This window comes from Artibeus jamaicensis, unplaced genomic scaffold (assembly GCF_021234435.1).
Source record: "Artibeus jamaicensis isolate MK-2021 breed Jamaican fruit bat unplaced genomic scaffold, CSHL_Jam_final contig_525, whole genome shotgun sequence".
NCBI classification, from domain to species: domain Eukaryota; kingdom Metazoa; phylum Chordata; class Mammalia; order Chiroptera; family Phyllostomidae; genus Artibeus; species Artibeus jamaicensis.
In genome coordinates this window covers 8,467,668-8,486,787 of record NW_026521874.1, presented here as the reverse complement: position 1 = coordinate 8,486,787, position 19,120 = coordinate 8,467,668, and the positions used below count along the sequence as shown (strand labels likewise).

The 19,120-nt window shown below is 51.4% G+C and overlaps 1 protein-coding gene across 8 annotated transcripts in view; it reads right to left on the bottom strand.

Moving 5' to 3' along the window:
* The window catches only part of RNFT2 (ring finger protein, transmembrane 2), a 61,088-nt gene that overhangs the window by 22,239 nt on the left and 19,729 nt on the right, over positions 1-19,120 (bottom strand). Inside the window, exon 8 of one of the 8 annotated variants that reach the window (XM_037156228.2) lies at positions 17,181-17,588. The exons of the other annotated variants lie outside the window; for them this stretch is intronic. Within the exon in view, the coding sequence (XP_037012123.2) occupies positions 17,514-17,588 (75 nt within the window). The 3' untranslated portion in view covers positions 17,181-17,513. Of the gene's footprint in view, positions 1-17,180; positions 17,589-19,120 lie in introns of those variants that run through there. 8 annotated transcript variants of the gene reach the window in all.

Sequence of the window (19,120 nt, the reverse complement as noted above, 5' to 3'; positions counted from 1 at the left end):
GTGCTTCTCAGATAAGATCAAATTCAAGGAGTTCATCATCACCAAGCCCTTATTATATGAAATGTTAAAGGGACTTATCGAAGAAAAAGAAGTTAAAGAAACATGAACAGTGAAAGGACAACAAACTCACAGTTATTAACAACCACACCTAAAACGAAAGCAAACTGAAAGGACAGCTAGATCAGGAGTGGAAACATAGACATGAAGATCTCAAGGAGGGTTAGCAACAGGGGAGTGGGAGGAGGAGATGGGGGGAGAAGGTACAGAAAATAAGTAGCATAGACAGTAGATAGAAAATAGAAGGGGAGGGCAAGAATAGTGTGGGAAATATAGAATCTAAAGGACTGGAGACACATGGTCATAAACTAAAGGGGGGGTAACGGTGGGGATGGGGGGGTAGGGTGGAGGGGAATGAAAGGGGGAATAGAACAACTGTAACAGCATAATCAATAAAAAAATTAAAAAATACATTGGGAATGACAAAGTCTTAGAAAAACAGTAACAAAAAGGTAAAATATCTCATCAAAATATCTTGATTGCATGTTTGAAATGATAATACTTTGGACATACTGGTATAAATAAAACATTATTAAAATAAATGTCACCTGTTCCTTTTTATTTGTTTAATGTGGCTACTAGAATATTTTTGAATTGCCTATGTGGCTTGCATTCTATTTCTATTGGAGAGTGTTCATATCTTGGAACATGTGGACATACATATGTAAAAGTTCATCGATCTTGTGTATTTATAATTAGAACACTGTACAATTTATAATTTATAACTCAATTTTTAAAAGGGGAACGAGAAGAGCGAGCCTGTAAGGATAGAGGGTTGAGTATAGAAGGTGGGGGGCGGGGCCGGAGGGGCGGGGCCATAGCCTGGCGGTCGCTCGTTACCTGGCAACGGGTGCTGTAGGTGACGTCACCCGCAGGCAGAGGCCATTAATCTCCCTCCGGGAGGCGCCAGCGGGCGGGGCTGCCTTCCTCCTCCTCCCCGGGGCCAGGATGAGATCACTGTGGCGGGCAGCCGGCTGTCCCCGTGCTCCCAATAAATCGACTCCTCGCGAGCGCCGGCATCTCATGATCTCATGGCCCCGCGGGACGGCGCCGGCCGATGAGGTCACAGCCCCGCGCCCCCGAGCCGCTGGGGTCTGCGCGCCGCCAGCTCTGGGCTGCGGCCACCGGGAGACCCCCGTGCCAGTAACCGAGACTAGAGACCGTGGTCCATCGGCTTCCGCGGACAAAGGAGGTCGCTGACTGTGAAAGGCAAAGCCGCCTTTTCCATTCTTTTGACCCCTCTCTATTCACCTTCTAATTTGGACGTTTGTCCCCTAAGGCCATGCGTGCAGCAGGGAGTGGCCGCCCAGTTCCCCGGGACTTGAGGTCAGGAGCCATGCGAGGTGACTTGCCTGCATGATTTCACAGGCACGCGGTGGCGCGGTGAAGGAAGTGCTATTCTTAGCCATCTGACAGACCGGAGAACTAAGGCTCAGAGGGGTAAGGGGCTTGTCCAGGTTACCCAGCTAGGAAAGGATGGAGCGAGGCTTTGAGCCGAGAGTGTGTGAATTGGCCCTTTGCCTCTCTTCTTTGTCCCCCTGGCCCCACCCCACACCCTCGCCCCTTTTTCCCAGTCCCTCCTTGCTCTGATGGAAACGGTGAGAGTGGCCCATGCTTGCTGGGTTCTCCCGAAGTGTTGGGGCATCTTACATTAAAAGTCGCCCTTCCACATGACACACCCACTGGAGAGGTATGATAGGATTAGCTTGCAGATGAGAACAGGAGGCTCAAAGGTGAAATGACGTGCAAAGCTGGGGTATGACCGTTCAGCACAGCCTTTCTATTACTCTACACCATCTTCTCCAGGAAAAGATGAAGGTTTCCTGGCCGCAGTGGACAAGAAACCCTTGTCTTCTCTCTCCCTCTTCTAGGGTCAGCCATCAGAGGCAGTCAAAGAGGGGCCAGTGAAACCCCTTTGGAGGGCTTCACAACTCACTTGCCAGCAGCTTACTAACTGCTCATTAACACCACTGCTCAGATCTGCAACAAGACACACTGGCAGGGCTGATAGGGAGGGTGGGAAATGACGTTTACTGTGTGGCTGTGATGAGCCAGGCGTTGAGTCGGGGCCTATGACCCAGGGCAAAGGTGTGAGGGGGTGATTTCCAGTTCCATTTTGCTGATGAGAAACCTGAACTTCTTAGGTTCAGGTTTCTCATCTGCCAAAGTCAGACGGCAGGGAAGCACAGGTGTCAGGTCAAATATCATTGCCGCAGAGAAAGCCCTTCCCATTTCCCTAAGTGAGTCCTCCATGAGTTGTTTTCCTTTCTGCCCAGTGCTTATCACCAGTGGAAGTTTTATGTTTGTATGTCTATTCGTTTAATGGGGATTTCCCCAACTAAAGGAAAAACCAGGGACCCTGTTTGCCTCACCTCTGCATCCCCACACCTATGCTGTCCTGTTATATACAGTAGACACGGAAACCTTTCTGGAGCAAATGGCTCAGGCTGGTGGGCAGTGTTGCTATTCAAACCCAGGTTTGTTTGCGTGTAAAGCCTGGGCTTACTCTGTACTTTCTAGGAAGTCTAAGCCTCTTGGCACCTGTACCGTATAGTAACATCCCTCTGGTGCTCACCAGAGCCTATTAATTTTTACTTCACTACACAACCGACAAGCCTGAGGTCCCGGTTTCCCAACCAGCAGTGTTCTTGCCTGGTAACGGAGAGGGGAGGGCAGGAGGAGGAACTTGGCCACTAGATCACTAGTAAATTAGGTGTGGAAGGGAAGAGGTTGTACAAGCTTATGTCTGCTCTGGTTTTTCATAATAGCTCAGCAAAGAAGGAGATGAAAAAAGCACAAAAAATGAGACTCCAGGAAAATGAGGGAACAGAAAGCACAAACACTCTGTGGTTTTTTATGGGCAAAGTGAGGGAGGGAGATGGATGGAACCCAGGAGGCAGGCACATATAGCGCTTTTAAGGCGCTATTAATTTTCTACTTTTTATGCCGAGTAGATAAGAATTTGTTACTGTAATTTCTGGATACCTTACATGTGTTATTTTTTTAAAAAGCCACAAACTGAAAATTTGCCTGCCTACTTTTAAACTGATGCCGCGAGGCAGGGGGCAAAGTTGTACGTCCAATTTGGGTATGAGGCTCAGTCTCAAGAGAAGTTCATCGTTTTAACTAAGATCATGGAGTTCATAGGTGGCAGAGGTGGGGTTTGAAGCCGGGTCTGTGTGATGTCAGCATGGACAGTCCTGCCTCCTGGTAACGGGATACTCAATTTTAACGACCATGGGCAGTGGAAAAACCTGCCAGCTTCTCCCTCCCACCCCCAACTTCCTATGGAGGTCCTCTCTCTGCTCTTCTGGCTTCCATGCCCAGGATGAGGAGGAGCCCAGAAAGCATGCCAATGGCTGGGATTGGCCTCCAGGGCTGTAGTCCCAGGGGCCAGCTGACAAGAATCCTTGGGGCCAGGCTGTGGCCCTACAGGAGTCAGGAGGCTGGAAGGAGGAATCCGCCCCTCAGCATTATGGCACCCAGTTTCATTGGCTGTGGTTCCCTTGACTCGAGAGCCTCGGCCGATGGATGAAAAGGGCCCAGGCCACGTGTCCCAGCAACATGCACACCAAGAGCTTCTTTACAAACAGGGCCCTGCTCCCTGGGACCCGGGAGAGGCCTAATTATAAGGTGTTGATGATTAGGCCTGAAGTGGCCTGGGACCCTGTTAGCTGCAGAAAGGCGGCCTCTTCCCTCTGTCCCAGTCCCAGGTGAATGGATGTGCTTATCTGTCCCCATGTCAGCTAGAGTCTCAGGCACAAATGCCCTGGGCCACAACTGTCCAAGCCTGTCTGCCCCCTGAAGCACCAGGGCTTGGGTGCAAGGGAGAGGGGGAGGCAGAGAGGGGCAGAAGGTGCCTCCTCTCCTGGTGGTCTAGAGCCTGTGACTTGGAACTAGACAGACAGGGCCCTCAGTGGCAGGTCTGGCCTCTTCCTGGGAGGGTGACTTTGCCCATCACTCACCAGTCTGGGCCTCAGTTTCCTCATCTGCCAAGTGGGGCACATGGTAGGCTGAATAATGAATGACCTCATCCGTGTCCTAATCATCCCTGGAACCTGTGAATATGTTACCTTACTCGACACATGGGATTTTGTGCACGTGCAGGTATGATTAAGAAGAGGACTTGGGCCCTGGCTGGTGTGGCTCAGTGGATTGGGCGCGGGCCTGCGAACCAGGGCATCCCGTTTCAATTCCCAGTCGGGGCACATGCCTTGGTTGCCGGCCGGTTCCCAGTGGGGGATACATGGGGGGTAACCACACACTGATGTTTCTCTCCCACTCTCCTTCCCTTCCCCTCTAAAGATAAATGAATAAAATCTTTAAAAAAAAAAAGAAGAGGACTTGGAGGTGGGGAGATTATTCTGGAGCATGTAGGTGGGACCCAGGTAGTCACAAGGGTCCTTGTCAGAGGGAGGCAGGAGGCATAGAGTGAAGGAAGCAGGGGATGGGAACACGTGCTTTGACAATGGACAAAGTGGCCACGAGCCGAGGAATGCCAGCATCCTCTGGAAGCTGGAAAAGGCCAGGGAACAGACCCTCCTCTACAGCCTCCAGAAGAAACCTTCCTGCTGACACCTGGACATGGGCTTCATGAGGCTGATTTCGGACTTCTCCAAAATACACCTGTTGTTTTAAGCCTCTGAGTTTTTGGTAACGTTACCTTGTGGTAACATTACCATAGGAATAGGAAATGGATACAGGGAAGAAATGGTTTCCACTGTCACGAGGACAGCAGCGGGATCAAGGCCTCTCCCCAAAGGGTGGGAGGAGGCCAGAAAGCAGCCTGGGCTGAGAGTGGCCCCTCCGGCCACTCCCATCGTCCCTCCTACCACTAGGATTGGCTGCATCATTTGGGATGCCCAGTGGAAAATGAAAACGTGAGGCCTCTTGTTAAAAAATCGTTGAGAATGTCACGGCAGAGCCACAGAGCAGTAAGCCAGGTGCGGGGCCCGTTTGCAGTCTGCACACCTGTGGCGCTGACGCTGCCCCCGTCCCGATCCAGCCATGCCGGCTTGCTGCTCCTTGAACTCCCCGAGCTTGCACGCCAGGGCCTTGGCACACGCTGTTCCCCCTCTTGCCTGGAATATTCCTCCCCGGGTATCTGCAAGGTACACGCCCTTGCTTTTTTCAAGTCTCTGCACATTTGCCACCTTCTCAGTGTGGCCATCTCTAACCGCTGCATTTAAAGGGGCAGCCCGCCACGACACTGCTCGGTTTTTCTCCACCTGACATACTGCTTATTCATTTCAGCATCTTTACATTAAGTCCCTTGAAAGTGAATACTGCGTCTACTCAACTGCTGTATACAGAACCTAATATAAAACCTAGCAGAGTGGGTGGTAAAAAAAGTACTGGTTGAGTGAGTGAAAAAAAGGGTGGATGAATGTGACGTGGCTAGGACAGTGGTGGGCACACGGTATGTGCGCTGCAACAGACTGGTGCCACGTTGCAATGACAGTGTAATTGGGTGCTGTCACACTTGCAGGGCCCCCATTTCCTCTGCTTGCTTTTGTTTTTTTCACTAAACAATACATCGTGGTTACCACTGAGTGAGCCGCAGTGATTGGAAGGCTTCACTCACAGGCACGATCTTGTTCATCTTCGTATCAGTGTGACCATCATCCCCATTTACATGTGACGAAACCGTGGCTCGCCGAAGTCCACTGACTCACCCGAGGTCCCAGGGTTGTTACGTGGCGCAGCTGAGATGGGACCTGCCTGTTTGACTCTGAATCTAGTGAACCCTTTGAACTGACTGCACCCAGCCTGCCTCAGAGAACACGGGCCTGGGCAACACTCTCCACTGATTGCTTAGTTCAACCTGTATGTTCTGAGTACCTACTGTGTGCAAAGCACTGTGCTAGGGATAAAATGAAACATCAGTGACCTGGTTTCTGCTCTCATCAAGCATGAATTCTGGGGGGATGAGGGTGGGGACATGCCAGCACTCACAACATCATGAGAGGCACTAAAAACAGACGTGACCCTATGGGGACATACAGGAGAGTCACCCAACCTCACCTGGGACCAGAGTCCAGTCCAGGCTTCTTAGGGAAAGTGAGGTATAAACAGAGACCTGAGGGCAATTAGGGGTCAGCCAGACGGGGCTGGGGGCTGGGGAGACAGAGTTCCCAGCAGAGGGAACTGCCACTGCTAAGACCTGGAGGGGACAGAGCAAAGAGCATGATGGGAGAAGAGGAGGGACCCAGAGAAGTTCAAAACACCTGGCAGGTGTTCAAAGACTGGCGTGCCTCCAAGCACCAGGAGGGATGGAGGGATGATACTTCTCCCCTCTTAAAGTAGGGACAGCCCTGGACACAGAAGCCTGGCCGCAGGCCCACTCCCAGTGTGGGGACAAGCCTCTCCCGGTAACCCCAAGCCCCAGGTACCTGCTGCAACTTAGTCAAGCCCCTAAGGGGAGCACATCCCTCCCCTTCTTCATTCCCCCCACCCTACCCCCGCCCTCGCATCTCTGCTACCATCACTCACCATGAATGAGGGCTTAGCCTCCCAGCAAAGACTGGGCGGGCCCTGAGAACCCTGCACTATGAGCCTTCTAAATCCATGGCCTTGTCCACTCCTCACTGGGCCCTGCCCTGAGGCAGGTACAACTACCTGCCAGACCCATCCATAGATGTGGCCACGGAAGCTCGAAGCTGTGAATTCACTTACCTGAGGGTACACAACTAGTCACATTCAAACCCAGACCCTCCAAGACCCAGCTCAGGGCTGCGCACATACAGGGAATTAGGAAGTGTAACATTTCTTCTTCGGCCCATTCAAGGTCTGACTTTGGCACCTTGGGGCCCAAAAAAGAAGAGCCAGAAGTCTGCCAAGCTACTGAGCAACAAGGTCTGGTTTTTACCTCTAACCCCAGTCTGCAGCCTCCAACAGAGTCCGGACCTGTGAGGGTCACAGGGAGAATGCACACAAAGAAAACACAGACTGTAGTTCCCTGGTACCCTCGGGGGATGCGCTCCCCAACATGCAGGGCACACCTGCAACAGTGTAGAGTATCAAACCTAAACAGACTATGTTTCTTCTTATGCACACAGGTAGGTATGAGAAAGCTGAGTTTGCAAATGAGGCACAGTAAGAGATCACCAACAACAAAACACTTATAACAATACGCTGTAATAAAAGTCCTATGAATGTGGTCTCCGTGGTGACCGATCTGATAACCGAAATGGCTGCTAAGTGACTGATGGCCAGGTAGCACACGAGACCTCAACGTGGACACGCGCTGGACAAAGGGATGATTCACGTCCCGCTGGACGGCACAGGGTGACTCAAGATTTCATCATGCTGCTCAGAACGGGGCACAACTGAAAACTTAAAAGTGGTTCATTTCTGGAATTTTCCATTTAATATTTTTGGACCAGGACTGACTGCGGGTAACCGAGACGGTGAAAAGGGAAACCACGGGTGGGGGCAGCCTACAGTGCACCCACACGTGGAGCCTGCATTGCATGTCAGGGATTGCTGAGAGCACCCCATCTGCACTGTCTGAATTTATGGTTTAGCTTGCCTCAAGTCTCTCCTAAAATCCTGAGAGGCAGACAGCAGTACCTATTTTATAGATGGGGAAACTGAGGCACAAAGCGGGGCAGTGCCTGGCTGGAGGCAACACGGATAGCAATAGCAGAAGGAGGGTGGGTGCAGACTGGGACCTGCTTGCCTCTGTAGCCCCCGCTCAACCCCTGAACCTTTCTGGACACGCTGAGAGAGGAGAAATGTCAGCAGTGGGCTCCCCGGGGCCAGATCCCAGTTCTAAGCCCCTTTCTTCTCCCCAGGGGCAGAGGAACATCTGGGGGAAACGTGAGCCGGGACAGCCCCACCCACAACAGTGAATGCCGAGGACAGAAAAACTGCCAAGAGGCCGCCCTAGCACAACTCCAGGCTCCCGGCTCAGGGAGAGGAGGTGAAGGGGACACCTCCCAGGCCACCTCAGGGAGTCCAGCAGCCTCCCTAACCATTTAGCTGGAAAAGAGCAGAATAATCAGCACTCAGCTGGCTAATTACTCCCTGCAGCAGCTCAGATAGGGGTTGCCACCACATTCCCACAGTGTGGCTGGGAAAGGCCGGGCTGGGGGGCCCTGAGAGCCAGGGACTGGGGTCTCCCTGCCTTGTCCCATACAAATTCACACCAGCCACCTCCACACCTCAGCTGTTTGTCTGAGAGTCACCACCCACCTGCCAGGTGTCACTCTGCCTAAGCAGAGCATGGCAGACATCATCCTTGGAGATGTTTAACAGTTACCTGGAAAATGGCACATGCCAAAGTGTTCCCACTTCTGTGCTCTGGTTCCGACTGTCCCCTCTGCTGGCAGGCCCCTTTGGCTTCGTTTTGCCTGGCTAACCACCACCCGCCCTTTAAAACTCGGTTCCAATGTCACCCTATCCAGGGAGACTTTGCTTAAGGCTGGGTTGGGCACTCTGTTTTCCAAGAGGGCCCAGGAGTTGCGCTTCCCCACCTGCAGCCCCACAGGACTGGGGGCTCTGATCTCAAAAGCCCTGGGTCTGAGTAGCCACCATGCCTAGCGGGATGCCTGGCACCCGGTTGTTGCCCAATAACTATTTGTAGAACAAATACAGGACTTGATTGAATCATGTGACCTGAAAGCGGTAACTCTGGGGCCTTAGTTTCTTTATGGGTAGACTATGAAGGTCTTTCTGGGTCTCACAGTCTGTGAACAAGAGGGCCGGGTTGTCATCCAGCTTCTGAGGGATTAGAGAGGCCTCTAGAATGTTTGAAGTGGGATTAATCATCATGGGTTGGCCACTGTCAAAGCCAGGCCTCGGGAGTTCCTCCAGCCTCAGCCCAGTGGGCTGGTGTATACGCTCAAGTTCTTGCCGCCTGCACGGAACTTAAGGGAGACTTCGGCTCCCCTAAGCCAAAAGGGGCCTTTGGAAGAATGCTGGCTTATCTTAGACCTCGGAGGAACTCTGGACTGCCAGGCCACCTCACAGCCCGAGTGGAAGGAACCGTCCCCTTGATTGGTGTGTCTCCAACTTTCACACACATGCGAATCTGATTAAAAGGCTGACTGACCCCGATGCTGCTGCCTGGTGCTGAAGGAATGAATGGAAGTGCCCAACCTCTGTGCTTCCCGGTTCCTGGGGGAGGCTCCAGGGGCCCGCCTAGGATTTTCAGTGACGGGCTGGGAAGTATAGGGGCACCGGGAACAACCGCAGCCGCAGAGCCGCTGGTCCCGAGTATCCAGTGATTCCCAGAGAAGGGCAGGCCATGGGATGGGGCGGCCGCTCTAAGAAGGGTTGACTGCAGCTGCGATGGAGCCGGGGCCAGCTCTCTCCACTGTGACCGTCGGTGAAAGGTATCGTCTTTCAACCTGGAAAGTGATTTGCAAAGGCCCAGTGCTGGGGAGAGGGGGGTGGCCGGAGAGTTTAAATAGCAGCTGTGTTCCTAATTTCCCCAGGAGGAGGCCTGGCTGCCCCTCCCCCGTGCTGAGTGTTTGCCATTAAAAACAAACAGTATCATTTGGTTCAATATAAAATGAATTAAAGGAAATTAAACCGAGGGGGCCATGTGGCAAGCCTTGTCTCCCATTGTCTGAAGCCGTTTTTCATCTTCCCCAGTGGGGACCGACAGCTTGTGGGGTGTGGAACTGAGCAGAACTAGGTAAATAAATAAATAACACAAAAGCCCCCCCACCCCCCACCCCGAAACCCCAACCAGGCAGAAGCTGGAGTTTGGAAAATCCCAGGGGCCTGCTCAGACCCTGTCCCTTCTGTGTCCCTTGGCGGCAGAATGTAGCCTTTGAGAGTCTCCCAGGGAACAGAGTGAAGGAAAACAAAACATAATCAACAACAGAAAATGATGTGCGGCCCCGAGACAGAGGGAGGCAGGTTAGTGAAGCTTCTGGACCAGAGGGCCTGGGAGACGAGGGCGTGTGGCAGGCTGGACTGGTGAGGAGTGATTCTGACCGTCCCTCAGCCACATAGAGTAGTTGCTGTTGTCGTCTGAGTTGGGGTGACCGGTCAGAAGGGAAGGGGTGGGACAAGGTGGGCAGAGAGGACTGTGTAGCAGTCCAGAGTGGGGGTTCTGGAAGTAGACTGCCGGGGTTCAAATCCCAGCCCTGCCACTTAGCAGCTGTGTGCCCCTGGAGAGTCTCTTTCCCTTTCTGTGCCTCAGTTTCCTTATCTGCAAATTAGGGATAACAAGAGCGTCTACCTTGTAGGGCTGTTGTGAAGATTAAACTAGTTCACATCTATGAAGCACTGAGAACAGGACCAGACACTTTAGCTATTTGTTTTTACACTATTATATTCTCATAGAATATCTCTAATATTTTTATTATGGGTCCGTCGGCATCTAGAAGGCCTAGCCTTAGTCACGGCTCTGCCACAGACTTGCTGCATGACCCTGGGTAAGGGAACACACCTCATGGGACCTGGGGTCCCTCATCGACAACCAGTCAGGGGCGGAGTCTGCCCATGCCCCCCGACGTCCACTCTACCCTTCTTCCTCCAAAGTAAGCGCCCCGATTGCCGCCCAGGGGCACTGGCTCCCGGCCTGAGATGCTGCTCCCCAGCTCCCCATACAGCAACTGTGACTGAGTAGTGCCCAGTGCAATGTAAGTGAACACAGTGGGAGCAATTTTTGGGAAGTCACCTACAAAGGGAGAGGAACACTCATGACAGCTGACACCAACATCCTTAGTAAAACTGTGGTGTGCAGAACCCAGAAGTGATTCAAAAGGATAGTACACCAGGGTGGAGCTGGGCTTGTTCCAAGAATGCAAGGCTTGGTAGAAAACCTAGTAATGTAGCCATTCTTCGTATGAACGGCTCTAAGGAGAAAAAAAAATTCAGATGACTTTTGATCCAAGTCAACATCCATTTTTTCTTTTGAAAATTTCAGTAAGTTGGACTAGATGAGTACTTCCTAGGGCACAGGCTTCAGGTCAGCACCTTGTTTAAGGGGGAGTTTGTGGTAGTTCACTGTTATGTGTCAATTTAGGGCACAGTATCTGATTTTGCAATTTAGGTGCTGCTTTGAAGCTATTTTGTAAATATGGTTAACATCTACAGTCAACTGACTTTAAGTAAAGGAGATGATGTTTGATAATCTGGGTGGGCTTTATCCAATCCCCTGAGAGGCCACAGTGCTCTGCAGATGCCAGAATGGTCCATTTTCTCTGCAAAGAAGAACCAAAGTTAAGGCGTAGGCTTCCTCTTACACTCTGACATTGATTGGTAGTGGCTGCCTGGGTTGCGGTGTTGAGAGAGGAATCTGGGTGAGGCAAAGCCATGATAGATTCGTGATGCCTGACTCAGGCACAGGCTGGCAAATGGCAGCTGCTAGGCTGTTTGCCATTTCAGATGTCACACTTCTCCAGGGATTAGTTTGTACACTTAGCTACCAACTGGAATCAGAGCAAAGGAAAGAACAAATCGTTGGGATCAGTAAGATCACAGGAGGCTTCGCAGGCTTGTCTGTTGCCTTCCGGTGGAACTAAAAGTCAGCCTGGCCATTTCAAATAGTCGAGTCCTTAAAACTGACATCTAGTCCAACTCACTGCTGTTGGTGTCCAGCAGAGCCTCCTGGCCAGATGTCCCCCTGGGGGTCTTCCAGCTCCCAAAAGGTCTGTCTGCTGCTGAATACCGACTTCCCTCTTAGACACAGCGCTCCCGCAAAGCCCAAACTAGAAGGAATTAGGAGTGCAAACTCCAGACCAGGGTTAGCAAACTTACCCTCCAAGGGCCAGACGCGACATATTGTAGGCTTTGTGGGTCACACAGACTGTCGCCACTACTCCACCCAGCCCAGACAATATGTAAATGATGGGTGTGGCCATGTTCCACTACAGCTTCATTAGCCAGAACACGTGCCAGGTCCACAGGCTGTCGTTTGCCAACCCTGCCCTTGGCTCTGCAGCACACGGTTCTCCTCAGTTCGAGGGGCCCCGTAGCGAGAAGTTGGGGAAACATCCAACAAAATGAGACGAGCTTCCTGGCTGCAGGCCTTCCCAGAGCCTTTACTAAGCTATGTGCCAGGGGTGGCTAATGTGCTCAGCATTCACCGAAGGCACCTGTCCACAGAACACTTCTCAATAAAGCGCCCGCTACCACGTTCACAAGGCCCCTGCATCGTAGTTAGTAAGTGGTATTTTGTTCCATCAGATTTGGGTTGGATTCTGACTTTCTTGCTTGTTTTAAACTATAAACGGATAACTGCTAACACTCCCCATTGTCTTTATTTTGTTTTAAAGATTTTATTTATTTATCTTTAGAGGGGAAGGGAAGGAGAGAGGGAGAGAAATATCAATGTATGGTTGCCTCTTGTGCGCCCTCTGCTGGGAACTGGCCCACAACCCAGGCATGTGCCCTGACTGGGAATCGAACAGCGATCCTTTGATTCGCGCTCAGTCCACTGAGCTACACCAGCCAGGGCCGCCATCGTCTTTAGAATAGCAATCATTAACTGACAGGCACTGCTGCTGTTTTAACAGGGTTATGAAGTCCTGACACTCCCCTTTTTAAAGACAGACACCAGGGCTCAGTGAGGTTACCCCAGGTCCCAGAGGCAGCAGGCACCAGAGCCGGAATTTGAACCTGTCAAATTTCAGAGTCTGTGCTCGGTCCGTGACCCCACAGCGGTGCACCCAGGGAAAGATAATTTCTTGCTTGTCCTTCTTACTGACTTGCTCTACAGTCTTCTCGGCCACGACAGAGATGGAGGTAGTGTTTTTAAAGCATAAGGCACACTATCATTAGGTAATACTAGGATTAGTATCTTTGCTGCAGGCTTTCTTTTCTGCTCCAGTGAAACTCGACGATGAGAAGGTCCAACAGCTTCTGCAGCAGCTGCAGACAGAACTCCCGCCAGCCTGCCAGCCTGGCCTCGCTGCTCGGCAGCTGGAGGCCTTCCCCCGGTGACTGTGTCCTTGCCTGTAAAGTGGGGACAGCAGCAGTACCTAACTCCCAGCATTGTCCATGGGAGCACAGATGCAAATCTGTGCAAATCTGTGCGAAGAATCTGTGCAAAAAAACCCATGCGAAGATGCAAATAAAGCCCTTTGCATGGTGGACATGCAAACAGGAGAAATAGGAGCTGTGGTCCTCACTTGTATGTCTTAAGTCAAAAGAGATGGGTTCGGGTCTCAGCTCTGCCACCTTACAAGCCCTCAACGGACTGTGGACCCTCTCTGAGCCCCAATTTTATCTGTAAAGTAGATTTAAGCAAGCACAGCCATCCTCTCACAGGGTCACTGTAATGATTTTTTTTAAAGATTTGGGCTGCATCCGTGAATGAGCAGACATGTGTCCGCCCCTTGAAATTTATGGTCCAGTGAGAGATAATAACCCAGATAATTACAGAGTGAAGTGGTTAAGAGCTCGGGAAGAGAGGGCCATAGGAAAATAAATGAGGAGACTAACTCTGCCTTAAGGCAGTGGTTTTCACCTGATATACTGCAAAAATGTTGAAAACACGCAACACCGGACTACTTAGTCAGGGGTGCTGACCCCTGTTCCCGCAGACGGTCAAATAAAAAATGACAATAGCCAACATAACAACAGCCGTCCAGCGCAAATGAATCAAAATTATACCTTTTGTTTGGTCAGATCTGCAAAGACTACAGTCTGTGTTTCGGTGAGCGGCGGCAGAGTCCTAGTCCTTAGTTCATGCGGGTGGAGAGAGGAAGGCGGCTGAAACACGCTGCCTTCAGGAAACCGGCGGGAGCTGACATCTAGGTAAGCCGAGTCCAGTGGAACCACAGAATCAGAGGGTTCAGGGAGGCTAAATAACCCACAACTATCAAAGTGTTCATAGAGGCTCCCTTTATAAAAGCCTGCAATAGCCCTGGCCAGTGTGGCTCAGTTGGTTGGAGCGCTGTCCCATAACTGAAGGGTTGTGGGTTTGATTCCCAGCCAGGGCACATGCCTGGGTAGCGGGTTTAATCCTGGGTCCAGGGGCGTAAGAGAGGCAATGAATCGATGCTCCTCTCTCCCTCCCTCCCTCTCTAAAGCAATGAAAAAATGTCCTTGGGTGAAGATTAAAAAAAACAAAACCTAGTAATAAATCTAAACAGTTTCCACAATACAAAATGCAGCTGTCAACAAGCTGACTCGTGTAGAATGCACACTGTGAGTGCAACAATCAAATCCCAACACTGTCCTTTGACACAGCGCGTTGTGTACCCCTCCCCCAAATTTCCCACGTTACTCCCCAGAACGGTGACAAGGACAAGATATTTCACTTGGATGATGTTATATCATAAAAAGAGTTTTGCAGATGTAATAACGCTGACTCATCAGTGGACTTTGAGCTCATCAAAAGGGAGGTTATCCCGGTGGGTCTAATCTACTCCCACGAGCCCTGTAAGAGCAGAAGGGAAAGTCAGACAGAAAAGAAGCAGAGGCAAGACTCCAGGTGCTGTTTCTGGCTTGAGGATGGAAGAGACCACGCGAAGTGACCACGAAGTAGTCTCTGGGAGCTGCGAGTGACCCCTGGTGACAGCCAGCAAGCAAATGGGGCCCTCAAACCTACAGCCGCACAGAACCGAATTCTCCCAACAACCCGAGTGAGCCCTGAAGCAGATCCTCCTCCAGAGCCTCCAGGTCGGAGCCCAGCCCGGTGGACACTTCGACCTTGACCTTGAGAGACCCTACACAGACAGCACAGTCATGCCCCCCTAGCTTCTGACCTGCAGAGCTGTGACTCCCGAATGGGTGTTTTTTAAGCTGATAAATTGGTGGTAATTTGCTAGGTAGCCATTGAAAACGAATGCTCTGTTATTACGTCACTTTACAGATGGAAAAATGAGAGCAAGCAGGTAACACGCAGGTCACACGGCTGGTAAACGCCAAAGCGCTTCTCAGGGTGTGAACATAGGCCTGGCTTCTGGCCATCATGCTGCTTCCTGTACGTATGTGCCTGGAACAGTCTGCAACGTAAATGATTAAATAAAATTTAAAAAAAAAAGCAAACTTGGAGCTGCCTTCGAATATTGCTGTGTGAACATGTACAGATGAGTGGGAAGGACACACATGTACATTTGCTCGCCCAGTTGGCCTTCGAACAAAATGAAGGTTAGGGTCACGGACCTCCTTGCACCATCAAAAATCCGTGTATAACTCTGGACTCCCTGAAAACATAACTTCTAACAGCCTACTGTGGACTGGAAACCCCACCGATAACACAAACAGTGGAATAACACACATTTTGTCTGTTACATGTATTACATACTGTATTATTACAACAGAGTAAGCAAAGAAAATGTTACTAAGAAACTCATAAGAAAAAGACAACTACTGTACTTATTGAAAAAAATCCACGTGTATGCAGACGCATGAGGTTCACACCGGTGTTGTCCAGGGTCAGCTGTGTGTGCACAGCCACTGGGAAAAGATGCCGGGAGGCCGTGCCTCCCAGGAGAGGAAGTGGGTGTCTGGGGGCAGGAGAGGGGGGAGATCCTCCCCCACACACTGTTGGTGGAGTTTCGACTTCTGGACCCTGTGACTGTATAACCAATTACAAAAATAAAGTGTCCCTGACAAGCGGGGGGAATGGTAAAGAGCTAGGAGACTTCTGAATGGGTGTAAGGGCACTCTCAAAAGAGCCCAGGACCGCAGGTAAGTGGTCCGTAGGTGTCCTGGTTTTCTCGGGGTGCCGTCACAGGGGGCTGCAGCCTGGGGGGCTGACGCAGACATGCATTCCGCACAGTCCCGGAGGGCGGAAGTCTGAGGTCAACGCGGAGTGGGTGTCTCCTGAGGCCTCTCTCCTTGGCTTGTCGATGGCCGTCCCCCCACCCACCGTGTCCCCCCATGGTCGACCCTCCATGTGCGTCTGTGTCCACATTTCCTCTTCAAACCAGCCATTAGATCAGGGCCCACGCTAACAACTTCCTTTTAACTTAATCACCTCTTTATCGACTTCTCTCCAAACACAGGCACAGTGTGAGGTGATAGGGGCAAGAGGCCTTCAACGTGTGAATTCTGATCCAGCACAATTCGGCTCAAAACAGCAGGGGAGCTGAGCCAGGCCTACCTCCACACTGCCCACATGTGGGGCCGCATCATTCTCAGCTCTGTGTGTGTGTGTGGGGGGGGGGGCTGCCCTGTGTCTTGTAGGATATTTAGCAGCATCCCTGGCCTTTGCCCACTAAACGCCAGTACAGCAACCCCTCCTGGCTGTGACTACCAAAAATGTCTCCAGGAATTGTCAAATGTCTCCCTTGCTGGGATGGCTGCTTTGGCCCCTGTGAGCCCTGCTGTGGGGAGTTAGGGCAGGAGCTGCTGGCCCCTCCAGAAGTTCTGTGCCTATATACACAGAACGGTGTGCGGGGAGAACCCCAGACCTGGCCTGGGGGGGAGAGGGGGATGCCTGGCTTGGGGAGGGAAGAAGACACAATCAACGGGGCGCCACTGGGAGCTAGGATTTCGGAAGTGGGAAGGACTCCCTTTTCCTTATTTTCATGGAAAAGACAGAAGGTTGGTCAAATGTTCATTCTTTGGCGAAAATAGCTCTCTTGTCTTGGAGATAGCTAGTTCTAATAATTCCCCAGCAACTAGACACCTGGCTGCCTCCTTTCTGATAACTTTAAGGAGATAAAAACCACCACTTTAGCCATGAGGAAGCTGGGGGGCTCCAAGACCACACAGGTAATAAGTTCAGGGGTCTGGATTTGAACCCGGCTTTGCTGGCCCAAGTCGGGTGGTTCCTTCTCCTCTGCAGTGCTGTCTCCATTTCATAGCGACCCACCAGAAAGTTCTTTAAAGAAATGCCTGCTTTTCTTTTTCGGTATCTGAGAAACGCATAGAATGACAGCTGCTTGCTACCTCTCAGGAGGCTGAACCAACCTTGTCCCGAGAACGTTCTAGAACAGCGCTGTCCAATGGAATGTTCTATGGTGATGTCCACGTTCTCTGTCTGAGCTGCCACTAGCCACGTGTGGCTATCGAGCGTATGAAACATGGCTGGTATAACCAAGAACTGAACTTCCAATTTAATTAATTTAAACATAAATATCCACAGGTGGCTTATGACCGTCAGATTAAACAGAGCAGTTCTAGAACCCTGGTCCAAGATTACTTCATTTGAATAAAGGAAGGAGCAATGTGGACAAGTCAAAACTTTAATTATCACCACCATTTATAGTAGGAGTTGGAGTGTATGATTCTGGGACAGGAGATTGGCCTTCTTAACTAGTTTGGGTTAGATTAGTATAGAAACAAGTTTCATCTGCAGAGATGAAGGTGCGAGAATGAAGGCTGGACGGCACCTTACTTACTGCTACATTCTCAGGGTCCAGCATTGTCAGGCCCTCGGTAACATCAGCGGCATTAATGGGAGAAAGGGCGCCAAGGAGAGCTGTAGGTGGTGGGGAAGCAGCAGGCTGGTTCGGACCCCTGGTGGATAATTAACATGAGGCCCATTGTATCTATTGTGCGTTTCCTGGGAGTCAAGACAGACCTAATGGTCCTCATTCTCAGGAGTCCACACTCCAGCAGGCGGTGCTGGGGAACACACAAAACCATCTGATCATCTCAGATGCCGGTACATGCTAGAAAGGAAGAAAAATGGCGGCGTGATAATGCAGGTTGTTGACGACCACTTTTCAACAGGGTGTTTGGGGAGGGGACAGGGTCTCAGAGGAAATGACACGGGAATAAGCCTTCACTGATAGGTCAGAGATGGCCGTGGGAACATAGGGAAGACTTCCCCAGACACTGGGAGCAGCAGGGCAAAGGGCCTGAGAAGGAAGGTGCTGGCTCACTGGGGGAACCGCCGGGTCACCACTGGCTGGTCCAGAGTGAGCAAGGGAGAGTCATAGGTGACGAGGCTGGAGATGTAGGCGAGGGCCAGATCAGGCAGGGCCAAGATGTACGGGTTCTACGAGTTATCTGGACTTATGACGACAAGTAGCCGCCTTGGACACCCAGGGTAGCGTGATGGTTGGCGTGGAGGTTGAAGATCAATGGTCACCATCGTTAACCCCACACGCGTTTTGGCCAGCCAAAGGCCACGGCCAAAACGGCCTGGGAGGCCCAGGTGGCAGAGGATTCCGAACAGATCCTCGGTGTCGGAAGGCACGTGGGATTGGCAGCTCACTCGGCCTCACACGTCAGGGACTGTGGGGCCATCAAGCAAACCCAAATAGCAGAAGCCCTTCCGGGATGATGGTTCTAATATTAAAAACCAACCCACCCTCTCAGTGGATGGCGTGGCATCTGTGCCGTGAGCCATTAGGCATCCCTGACAGATGTGTTCTTCTCGCCCCACCCCCCAGCTGCAAATGAAGACCCGTCCTTTTCTTCGGCCCAGACAAGGATTGATGAGGATGCGGGAGAGCACTCAGACAGGCAAGGAAAGGCTGTGAACCTTTTCCAAGCCTGCAATTTATCTTGAGAAGACCATTCACAACACTTTTTACAGGTTGGATTATGCTCTGACCTGGCACATTAATCTCACCGAATAAAATAATAATCATCAGAAAAAGGGAGCTGGACAGTTGCCAAGGGGACATTAATAACTGTCGCCTACACCTTGGTGGTGCAGGGACAAGGGGCCGGGTCCCATCCCCGCCCCTCACCCCCAGCAGTGCCCAGTTGAAGGGGAAGGAAGTGAGGGAGGTATGGCCTGAACTCGGGGAGATTTTGTATGGATGGTGCCCGGAAACTCCACTCCTCAGTCAGCTCTGCGGAACCTCCCTAACCCGTCCAGGGAACTCAGAGGGGAGGGAGTGTGGTCCAGGAACTCAGAGTTCAAATCCCCCACTCAGCCACTTCCAAGCTGTGCGGCCTTGGGCTGCTTTCTCAGCCTTTTACGGTGTTTGTTTTCTCTGCTGAAAAAATGGGGATTGAAACAGCCCTGCCCAGGAGGGCCGAATGGCGGAGCTGCTGTGGAACACAGTTGGGTGGTTCCTCAAAGTCAAACGGTCACCTTATGACCCAGAGAAATGATGTTCAGACAGATGCTTGTCCACAAGCATTTGAAGCTGCGTTATTCACAATAGCCCCAAAGTGGAAACAACCCAAATGTCGGCCAAGAGATGAATGAATGCACAGCGGTGGTCTGGCCACATAATGGAGTATC